This window comes from Heterocephalus glaber, unplaced genomic scaffold (assembly GCF_053883595.1).
Source record: "Heterocephalus glaber isolate CG9 unplaced genomic scaffold, H.glaber_assembly_v1.0 deba00001465, whole genome shotgun sequence".
Taxonomy (NCBI): domain Eukaryota; kingdom Metazoa; phylum Chordata; class Mammalia; order Rodentia; family Bathyergidae; genus Heterocephalus; species Heterocephalus glaber.
Window position 1 is genome coordinate 29,984,128 of NW_028258312.1, and position 12,046 is coordinate 29,996,173.

The 12,046-nt window shown below is 46.3% G+C and overlaps 1 protein-coding gene across 1 annotated transcript in view; it reads right to left on the minus strand.

The window, feature by feature from the left end:
• The window catches only part of LOC101708965 (uncharacterized), a 56,364-nt gene that overhangs the window by 28,252 nt on the left and 16,066 nt on the right, over nucleotides 1–12,046 (minus strand). Inside the window, exons 4-6 of the mRNA XM_004841640.3 lie at nucleotides 11,579–11,814; nucleotides 4,512–4,562; nucleotides 2,127–2,361 (exon numbers count right to left, since the gene is read on the minus strand). Coding sequence (XP_004841697.3) covers nucleotides 2,127–2,361; nucleotides 4,512–4,562; nucleotides 11,579–11,814 — 522 coding nt within the window. The remainder of the gene's footprint in view (nucleotides 1–2,126; nucleotides 2,362–4,511; nucleotides 4,563–11,578; nucleotides 11,815–12,046) is intronic.

Below are 12,046 nucleotides of genomic sequence, written 5' to 3' on the forward strand. Positions count from 1 at the left end.
GCTCGCGGGGAGCCTCTCCCAGCCCAGCCTTTAGACACCCTGAGAGTTTCCAGTAAGAATCCATCCTGAGAATTTGCTGCTGAGAAGCCAGATCAGCCACCGTGACCCTGCATTACTTCAAAGCACAAGCCAGCTGCAGTCCAATTGTAGAAGAAGGGAAACGGTCCTGGACTGCCAGCTGCACTGACCCCATGTGGCTGCCTCCCCTTCCCGGGCCTCTGACCTGAAGAGGCCTTCCTCTGACCCCTGGACACCCGAAGCCCATCCCCAGGCCCCACATGGGGACTCAGCCACCGTCGAAGGTATGCAGAACAGTGTGCTGAACGTGTTCCAACCTCCCTTACCATCGCTGTCTGAGCATCAGAGTATAACAACCATTCACCTGGTCCTTGGCCGCCACCTGGAGGTGTCTGGAGCACACGGAAAGCTACACGAAAACACTGCACTGCAGTACACAAGGGAGCCCTGTGAGCAAGGTGGACTGGGTGTCCAGGGTGTGCAGGGGGTGGCCCTCGGGAGCCGGGCCCAAACCTGCACACAGCCCTCGCCCTCAGCCCAAGCATCTGTCCAGCTTACAGTGTTTCACCAAGCCCAGCCATGCCGTGTGATGCTGAGGGTGCTGAGAGAGCCCTGCTGAGGATTCACAGGGCACAGCACTAGGGAGGAAGGTCGTCCATACACGCAGATTGTGTGGGGTCTTAGGGACCCCGTGAACCTGCAACCCCGTGTTTCCTTCTCTTGCTGACTGCTCCAAAGCTCTAAGCGAAATCCCTAAGCCACACTAAGCTGCTGCAGATGGACAGGCATGTGGCTTGGTGACTCAGCTTTACTGCAGGTTTGGAACTCATTTTTTCTCTTTTTCCTTTCCCCCACATCTTTTTCCACAGTAACTCCCCATCCCCTCCCATCAGCTCCTGGCCATCCTCATTCCCCAAGTGTGATAACTGTAGGTGCCCATGCAAGTGGGAGCATATCGTTCTCCTTTTGTGCCTGGCTTATGCTACTTAGCATGTCTACAGCGTTCATTCACAGCCTACCAGTATTCCAATGCCCTCCCTTTTTACAGCTGAATAACATTCCACTGCATGTAAATACAGGCTTGGTTTCTATGTTCTTCCACTGAAAGGCACTTTTGTGACTCATGCTGCTATGAACATGACTGTACTGAACAGTAATCTGTTCGAGTCCCTGATTTCACTTCTTTAGGGGATATACTCAGAAGTAGAATTCCTCGATCTCTAGGAAACTCCATGTGCTCAGAGACGACCACAGAGTGCTACACATTGGGATCATTTCACAATCCCACCAGCAAAGCGATTGCTCCATATCCTTGCCAACATATTACTTTCTCTTTGTTTGCTGTTGTTTTTAATAATAGCCACTCTCATGGGTGGGAAGTAGTTTATCCATTTTTCAAGATTATTTTTCTTCTAGTATTTCTACAGATAACATTTCTAGGAGGAGGTCGAGGTATGGATCAATACTCCTATTCTTAGGAGGTAAAATCACACGTGAATGCTTCTTTGTTTTCCTCACTGCCCTTTCTGTTGCACCCTTTCTAAAGAGCGGTGTGTAAATGTTCATACATTTGGGTTCTGCCATTACCATATACCAGCTATATCACTATGAAGAACTGGGAAGGATCAGAGTTTCAGGGGATCGGGGCTTCATTTCCTTTGTAAAATAGGGACAATGAGAGCCATGCTACAGCATTAAGAAGAGTTCTGGAGATCAAGTGTGGAGAAGAACTACGGCCGGGCGGCACAGGGGACTCCCGAGTGTGCTGGGAGTCGGAGCCTAACGCGGCCCTGCGCTGACTGCCCACGCACTGGAAGGGCGTCCTCCTTGGCCCGGGAGGATCGGACTGCCGACTGCCCAGAAGGCTGCCCGGAAGGAAGCCTCGGCGCAGGAAGCGCCTGTTCCTGCTGCCACTCGCCACCACCAGCGCCTGGACAGGCGTCAGAGTGGCAGCGGCCCGGGAGAGGAAGCGCGTCCCACTCCCGTTCACAGCCCAGAAGAGCTCCACACTGCCGAGGCTGCGAGGCCTCCCGCTCCTTCTGCATCTCTCCTGGAGCGTCTTCCTGCAAGCTCGGTGTGCTGGACCCCGGTGTGCCGCGCGGCCTTACCTGGAGGTCCAGCAGGGTGAGCGCCCACGGGCCAGCGCCGGCCCCCTGGTGGCCCGGCCGCAGCAGCGCGCCTTGCCGCAGGCTGCTGACGCGGTGGCAGCGGTAGGACCGGCCGGCCGGGGCGCTCACGCCGGAGGCGCTGAAGGCCGCTCGGACCGAGCCATTGAGGACGATCTCCACTCGGCGCAGACTGAACCAGCTCTGGCTGGGCGGCTCGCGGTGGCTGAGGACGAACCTGCAAAGGACCGCGCGTTGGCGTCAGCCCGGGCGTCCTGCCCACGCTCGCCCACGCGGGACACCCGGGGCGCCCCTGTCGTCACGCGGGGAACGGGCTCGGGACCCAGGGCGAGGAGGAAGCGAAAGCCCAGGCGGCACAGAAACGAGGCCAACCCTGCACGGGAGCCGGAGAGCGGCGCGTCTCTGGGGACACGGGATCGGCGGGGTCATGTGGTCATCAGGAACTTGAGAAAACTTAAACGGACACCGGCACACGAGGGAAGCGTGGTTTAAAGTACCAGGAAAGCTCTCCTACTGCGTGTCATTACCCTTCCACGTTGTTACAAGGGACGATCGGAAAACAGTAAATGTTTACGTTATTAAAAATGTATCACAGTAAAAGACACTGCCAAGGACGATGGGCTAAGCGTGTTCACAGCAAGGCGGAGTATTTTAAGCATCTGGGGGGCAGTGTATCTTTTACTCTAATAGTTTTTTAAAATGAAAGCATTTACCATTTTTACCGCACCGTGCATGTGCATTTTATTTCATCTTAGCTCCAGCGCTGAGACATAGGTGGTATTGTCTCCGTCATTTCCCACAGGAAGACCCAGCACTCGTGAAAGCTCACTCCAAGAGTGCATCAGAGCTGGGCTTCAGTCTGGCCTTCACCGCTTCGGGATGGAAATTCTCCATCCCTGAAAGAGTTATAACACACGCAGCCATGATCTTTTTTTAATTAAAAAAATGGGTGACTGCAGAGAAAGAAGACTGGATGGGGTTATCAAGCCTCAGTGGTGACTGGGAATGAGGGGTGGGTTATTGGCCACTCTGTCTTTTCTTACAGGTAATACTTCCTGATTTTTCCGTTTTCAGTGCTTTCTCTTGTCTTAGTTTGGGGCCCTTCAGAAACCGGCTGTGAGACAAGGATGTGAATGCAAGAAGGCCTGGGGGAACGCAGCCACCGACAGTATGGGGAGTGAAGGGCCAGGAAATGCCACCGGAGAGGGAAGCAGCCAGAGGAGGCGCGTGCTGAGCGAATACCCACTATGGATGAGAGGGCTTCGCACCCGTGGGGCAGAGCAACCAGGCTCCAAGTTGCCTGCCCCAAGGGAGGAGACCTAAGTATTGAATCCCTTCCAGACTAGGATGCGGATGTGGGCCCCTTGGGCCAGAGGAAGCTTTTAGGCTCGAGAGAGATGGCACCTGAAAGTTATATAGACGAGGCTTCATGCTATCCAATGGAAAGGCCCAGTTCGATCTATGTGAGGTGCTGACAGCATCAGCTACAAACTTTTATTATATTAATAATAATAATTACTATAATGCTATTTTCCATTTGGAAAATTGTGCTGTTGTGAACCAGAAATATTCCCCACTTCTGGATCTTTTATAGGAAAAAAAACTGGGATGACTGATTTCTCTGGCTTTCAAAGCTAAAACCTATAATATACTAACCCAACTCCTGATTGTTGTGTTTTAGATTAAATTACAGCTTCTATGGATGGTTATATTTTAGTACACTTTCAAAAAACTCCCCATTTCTCTATCAGATATGAATATGTGCTTGGTCACCTAGTGGGATGTCATTTCCTTACATCGTTGCTCTGAAATGAAAGCATGTATGTTCTAAATGGCCAGCAAGGAAACACTTTCATCCCAGGATGTGCAGGCAGGGGCCCGAAGAAGAAAGCTTCCCAAGCTTCAACACTGGCATCAGGAGGTAAATCAAGCTATGAGTGCAGCAGGCTTCCTGAAGAGCACATCTTCTCAGAAGCCTGAATGTATAAATTTACACCCTGCATTTCCAAGAGGAAGATGTGTCCTGCCATCATTTCCAAACAAGTTTGACTACAGAGCCTTTTTTCTGTAGATTTGGCTCTGAGCCTTATTTCTATTTTCCTCTTTGTGCCAAGGAAATGACAACTGCATTCTCAGGTTCCTGTGTGCTGTGGTTCCTCCCTGCAGAGGAGGAGGAGGAGGGAAAGTTCCCCGGGACCTAAAGAAAGCATGTCTGAGGACCCCATCACACACCTCGGGGAGCGCACTTCACCCATCACAGTGCTCAGCACAAACCAAGCCCTCCATACTCACGTGTGGAATGAACAGGTTTAACAGAGCTCATCAGAAGTGCTGAAACCACAGTCCTCCAGCCCAGTACTTACATACCTTATAGCAAGGGCTGTTTGATTTTCAGTATCACCGAACTTCAGAGACAGCCTAGGGAAAGAGAAGCAATACTGCCCATCAAAACTAGGAAGACCCCCCACTGACACAGACGGGACCTCGGGACAGACCACAGACCCAAACGTTAGCACCTACAGCACGAAGTTACCAAAGAGCATCTATACAGTCTAGGGGGAAGCAATTCTATCAAAACATACAATAGCATGAGCCATAAAAGAAAAACGGATCAGTTGAATTTTATTAAAATAAAACATTTTGACCTTCAAAAGACAATGCTAAGAAAACAACAGGCAGGACACAACAGAAGATATTCGCAGTACATACACACAAAGGACTTTATCCAGAATATAATAAACTCAACAATTCATTAAGAAGACAATCCGACTTGGAAACAGAAGACTTTAAGAAAACTGCAGTGCAAACTGCAGAAGCATTCTGAAAATAAATAAATAAATAAATAAATAAATAAAACCTTGCTTCTTAAATTAAAAAACAGAAGACTTGGACAGGCACTTATAAACAAAGACACACAAATAGCCAGTAAATGGTCAGGCATGGTGGCACACCCTTAAATGCCAGCACTCAGGAAACTGAGGCAGGAAGACTGGCACAAGTTTGTGGTCAGCTGGGCCACATACTGAAAACTTGTCTCCAAAAAACCACAAAAAAACACCCAATAAGTACGTGTAAAGATGATCGGCATTATTCAATATTAGGAAAATCTATAATGAAACCATGATATGCTATCATAATACAGAGGAAGGAATGATAAAATAATTAAAAATAGGAATCATAAGTTTTTCATTCCTATTCACATTTTCCTGGAATAAAGCTTCCCAGATCAGAGACAGATGAATGTTACTTTTTCATGGAATAACTTCGGTTCCCTGTTAATCCAGTTCTTCCCCCTGGGCAACACAGTGAGATTCTAACAGGAACTTAACAGGGGTGGGGACACCGGAATTAGGAATCTGGAAGTTAGTATGGAGGAGAGGCAGAGGTTCCCTCCTCACTCCTGAGAGAGACGCCGGCTGCCTTAGCCCAGTGCATTCCCCGTGGGAAGAACAGAGAGAAGATTCCGCACACCCACCCCAGCTGCGCTGCTGTAAGTAGAGCAGATTACCCTTCGGAGGGGAGCAATAGCTCATGATAAAGGAGCCAAGCGCTGCAGGTCAGGTCAAATAACCATGGTGCATAAGTAAATGTGACCACACACAGACAAACATGTCTCTCGGGGTTTCCAGCTCCTGGCTGTCTCTGTGCTCCTCGGTTTCCAAGCCCCTTACTCTCCCAGAGGCGAATCTCCTACTAACGTCCAGGCATATATTTTAACCCAGCTCTCGGGGAAATTTGTGTGGAAATGGTGAACCACACAAAAACTTTAAAAAATCTTTTGTCTGCAGCCTCTTACCAACCATACAAAATATTTTAAAATGTATTTTTAGTCCATATTTGCAGTACAAAATAACTACATTCGTCACACAGAGTCAGTACATGTGCATAAGACATCTTAATTCTCTTGATGATTCTTTCTCCTTCCCTCCGTCTACCTCTTGGTTCCTTTCTCTTTTATGAAAGATCTATCTTCTGTTTCCTGTTATCCACTTCTTATTTTGCACTTTATTTTATTTACACTCTGGGTTTCTCATATAAGAGAAACCATGCAATATTTAAGCTTGTGTCTGATTTATTTCACTGAAGATTATGAACTGAAAGTGTATCCATTTTCCTATAAATGACTCAAAGTACTGACATGCATTGATGAAGATGTAAAGCAATGTGATTCTAGTACAACACTGGTCGAAAGATAAAATGGTACAATGAATTTCAAAAACAGTTTGGCAGTTAAATATACTCACACCATGTATTTAGCTTTTCTATTCCTAGGTGGAATGGCTCCTCAGAGAAATAAAAATGTATGATGCCACAAAGACCTGTGTATGAATGTTAATAGCAGCTTTACTTGGTGAGTGAGGTAAAAACTGTGAGGAAAACCAAATTTCCATCAACAGGTGAATGGATAAATGAATTGCAATATATAGTACTAAGTAATGGAAAGGAATATACCATTGCTACATTGAGCAATATAGAAGATTATTCAAATTATTTTGCTAAGTGATAGAAGCCAGACTAAAAGAAAGTGCACACTGTATGATTATATTTATATAAAATTCTAGAAAATGCAACTATTCTTGAATGATAGAAAGAAGATCAATGGTTTTCTGGAGATGGGAGTAGCCAGAAAGACGGATTGCAAAGGAAAACGAGAGAATTTGGGCAATGATGAAAATATTTATTGTCTTGATTGTGGGATAGTTTTATGTGTATAGACATATAAAAAAACTGATCAAATGGTATACTTTAAATACATCAGTTTATTGTACTTCAGGTCTTCTTTTAGGAAAGTTGTTATTAGAAATAAGTAGAAAGGGCCAGAGATTTAGCTCAGTGGTTCCGGCGCCTGCCTTGCAAGCGCAAGGTCCTGAGTTCGATCTCCAGTACCAAAACAAAAACAACACACACAGAAATAAGTAGAAAATAAAAGGTCCCTGGTTTTTCTTTGAGGAGATTCCTAAAAGTGGGATTTCCCTTTTGTACTTCATTTCTATGTCGATGAAATCAAAAAATAAAAATGCTAAGAAGCTAAATAAATAATTATATTAGGAAAATATCAGACATTTAAATATACAAAGGACATATCAATATAAGGTCTAAAAGTTGTAACCCCTCACTATACATTATAACACAAAAATGAAATAGTGGAAAGGTTTGATTATATAATCTCATTAATTTTATCTCATGTATCAAAAAAATATAAATATCAATGGTCAGGATGAAGTTCATCTTGCTACTTGTGGGGGAATATGGTTATGTTTACAAAGTAAGTCATATAAATAGGACTGATGAGAGAAACATTTATATTTCTTGGCATCATCAACTTAAGACACCTTACATGTACTCACTGACAAACACTGTCTAAGCTCATTGACTCAGTAAAGCAAGCCCTCAACAGGTCCACTCCCTAACAGTGTTTTCATAGTTTGCTCCAAATAACTGAAAATACTTTAAGAAATCAAGTAAAGCTCTTGACTAGAGTCATATAGATGTGATTAGTTACTTGTGACAGGAACTTCTCTACTTCTCCCAAAGAACCAGAAGAGCTTGGTTATTATAAACTGGCTCAACCACCAATGAACTAACCCTGGGAGCACCGTTATCTCGAGCCTCCTAGCCTCTGTCCGCAGACTCTGTCCCGTCTCCTGTGGGAGCAGCCTGAGCCTCTAAGCTTCCGGACTTTTCTAAAACACTGCTGGTTTCAGCGGAAGCTGACCAACACGCTGCGCTTTGGGGGGAACTAACATGAGGCCTGCCATCAACAAGGAAAATTCAGTGTTCACTCAGCGAAGATCTCTGAGGTGCCAGGCACTACGCCATTGACTAGGACTGTAAAAATGCGGTCTTTAAATCTTTTTGAAATTGATTACGCTAAAAGACGCATTGCCATTAATCCCATGCAGAATCCTCCCTTTGAATTCAGTCATCTCAGTTTGCCCTTTCTGCAGCAGCTCCGCTAGACCCTTTTCCTGAGTGCCTTTAGCTAAAGGTGTCTCAGCTGCCTTGAGGTCCTGAATCAGCTCAAAATATTTACCTTTCATGGTCATTTTGACATTGGAGAAGAGCCAGAAGTTGTGAGAAGTGCCAGACCCAGTGAATAAGGTGGGCGAGGACACAGTCACGTTGTTATAAGCCTGCCTTCCCATTGGATGGCGCTCCACAGCTGCATCCATCATGTTTTGGGGGGGGGGGGGTTGGTACCGGGGATCAAACTCGGGTCCTTGCACTTGCACAGCAGGCGGCGAAACCAGAGCTAAAACCTCGGCCCTTCCATCATGGTTTTGATCACACCTTATAAAGACCCTCAGGAAAGAGGACTTTCAGAACTGCTGCAGAAAGGGGCCGGGATGATGGGGTGGTGTGTATAAAGCAAGGGCGAGGCTGCTGAGGTGGATTCATGAAATGTTTCTTTTACTATGGTGAAGTTTTTATTTAAACATTCACTATATGTTTTGATCACACCCTGTGTGACAGTGTAGGGCAAGAGTTGGAGAAGGGCGAGCTTTTCTTACTCTTTCTAGTGTCCTACTTTTGCACATTTAAAACAGATTCTGAATTCTTCAAACTATAATTATCTAAATATAAAATATACACAGACGCTGGGATTGTGTTCTATTTTCAGAGCTGTCACTATTAAAAAGACTTCCGCAGCAAATCTGTCTGCCAAATTTGCCTTTCCCTGCTCTGGTTTCCAAGAGCTAAAACGTGGTCATCACATTTTTCATCCATGCCTTTGGCCTTACATGGCTGTGCCTGCACTCAAGTTTGTTCTCCCAGGAACTCCCATTCTGGTTTTTTCACATGCACGATCTCCTCTCCAACAGGGCAAAAGCATCTCACAAATCTATGCAGCTCAAGGCACTTGGCCACAGAAAGTCAGCAGCTGGGCCTCAAAGGCCTCAGTTCCTGGGGAGCCTCTTGCTCACCTCGCTGGGGACTCTGGTGTCCCCAGTGTCCCCAGTCCCCTGAGCAGGTTCCTGGAGGTGGGTCAGGGCTCACACCTGAGAAGAATTCTAGGATGGTGGCCAAGAACACAAAATATCACTTCCTGCCTAACTGTTTGTCCCTGGACAATGAAAACCAAAGCTTGTGAATCCTCTCCAGCAAGTAGCAGGCAGCCTCCCACGCTGAGACAGTCACTGCGGAAAGAGTGTCACTAGTGCTAGGAGGAAGGGGGCACTGCTGATTTGAGTGCCACTGGATAAGGCCTCAGAGTGCTCATGCAAACACACCTGATGTGGTTAGTACCTAGATGTCCCCCAGAGCGTCCTACGCTCCAAAGGGGAGCTTTTGGCAGGTGCTTGGATTATGGGGGGAAATGGCTAAATGTGATGCTGAGAGAGGCCTGGTTAGAAGAGGTCAGTCACCGTGGGGGTGACCCTGAAGGTTGTATCCCCTTCCCCAGTTCCTCCTTCTCTCTCTGCTTCCTGGCCACCATGATGTGAGCAGCTTGGCTCCCCCCAGGCCCTTCCACCGTGCCCTCTGCCTTGGAGTCAGCCAGCTACGGACTAAAACTGTGACGAACATACGCTCTTTAAGCTGTGTCCTAGGGATGAGAAAGTGACTAAGACAATGTTCTCACCTGATTTTCATACCTGAGATAGGGCCAACAGAAAGACTTCAGACCCCAGCTCTATTGACATAGAAACAGGGAGGCTGCTCCAAGTTTCCTAACCTCTCTGAACCTTGAGTTCTTTGCCATCTGTGTATGGGAGGAAAAGGCAGGTCCCTGGGGGCGTGGTCTCAAGGGACTGTCTCCCTCCCTGGCTCCTCTCTCACTCTCTGCTTCCTGGCCAGCAAGCCATGAGCAGCTCTCCTCACTCAACACCTCTGCCATACTATCCTGCCTTGGACCCAGCCAAGTATGGACTGATGCGTGAGCCAAAATAACCTTCTCCTCCTCTGAGTTGCTGGTGTCAGGTGCCCCACCCCAGAGATGAGGAAAGTGACTAAGACAGATATGGTTACCTCCATTTGACAGATGATACTCCTGCTGGTCTTGTTTGCAGTCGGAAAGCTCACTGGTAGAGCTAAGCCTGGAAGCCAAGATTTTGTTCTTTCCCTCTGTAGGTTCTCAGCGATCATGATGGTTGTCAAAGCCCAGTTCAAAGCTGTGTGCTCTGATTTCCCATCTGAATACCCTGGGGTCAGGATAAACGGAGCCCAGGTGGGCCAGGGGGCCACGGTCGGGGAATGTTATCCCCAGGTATTCGGCCTCTTTCTCTGCAGCTGACCACAGATAAAGGGCTCTGCGGGGAAATAATTACACTCTGAGAAAAGCTCCTACCCTCTCCACAGCACTGGCATCTCTTTGTCAGTCTTTGATGGTTGTGCTGTAATGGGATAAACAAATCTGGGAGGATTCTAGATGCTTACACTCAAGATTCCCTAAATCCCTATTAAGAGATATTCATTCTAATGAGCAAGACACTAAAACTCCTAATATGAATATAATCCATTTCCACCCATAACTAAAACTATTTAAATGTGGAATAAAGTTAAGGAATAAAAAGATGTTTCCAGTCAAAGTACACAAAGTATAACACAAATACACATATGTGCACATTCATACACACCCACATATGCACGCACACGTTATTATACAAAGCTTCCTACCCATCTAAGTCAGGCCAGAACAAATGCAGAGAGTCATACCAAAGCCTGCACTATGGCAGCAAATACTGAAAAGAAGGCTTACAGAACACGAGTGGGGCGTGTCCGATTTCCGCCCCCCGGACCAAAACCAGTAACTGCAAAAAAAGTTTTATTTGGATGACTGGAAAGCTGAGAAAAGCATTGGAAATTGATTTGTTGTTTGGAAGGGTTTTCTGTTTAATCTCCTTATCTCAAACCAAAACTGATTATTCAAATCACGTTGAAATGTCCTAAAGAATTCTCTGAAATTTGGCCAAAGCCACCCTTGCAAGTCTGCAAAGAGGCACTATTCCATGGCTTCAGAAAGCTCCCCCTCCCGGAGAGAAACATTCACCCTTGCTAGAGAGGCTCCGATTTCACCCACCAAGCGCATGGATGACCCTGTAACATCATTTCTTCCATGCTGAAACAAAATTAGTTTGATAACTAACATTCAGAGTTGAGAGCATGCCTGAAATCCTTTTCTTTTCTCTTTTAAAAATGAGTTTGAAAATCCTGGTTTTTAAAACATTCACTTTTCCCCTAAGTTATGATAATTAGCTAAGGAGTTAAAAATAAATTCCAGAAAACAAAAATAACAGAATAACTTCTGATTTCTCCTTTCGCTTAGATATTAGACACTTTCTCAAAGGTGGATGAATGTCAGAGTCATAAACAAAGGAGTCCACTTTTCTTTTCTGAAACGACAAAAGATCGGATGCACACAGCTGAGAGACTGCAAGGACCCCTCCCCGGACCTCACAGCTAACAGACTCTTCCTCAGGCAGAGATCAACTCACGTGGCACTTTCTCCACCGCAGTTGGAGTTGCGTGCATCCACCGTTGCCTTCTGACCAAAGGCTCCATCTGTAAGGTCCAGCCAGGTCTCATTCTGATATGTCACTGTGACTCTTCTGGCCCAGAAGAGAATGCAGGGGGTGCCATCGAAGGCAACTCGCACAGGGTTGTGAGGGCTGAATGCACTCCCATGTTCTCCGTCTACATGTCCTCTTTTGCCCTGATGGTAGTTCAGAGCCTATTCAACCAAATAGAAGAATTTAAGAGATGAATTCGTGTCCATGGTACAAAGGGCTTCCTAGAAGTAAAAAGGCAGACTCACTTTCTGTAATGGTGGGTACAGGCCACTGTACATTATTAGAAACATAAAACGTACAACACAAAGTGGGAGCCAATTACTCCAGTGCAAATATAGACTTTTTAATTAGCTAAGAGGAAGCAAAGAGAAGGTAGAAGAGAAGGTAAACATG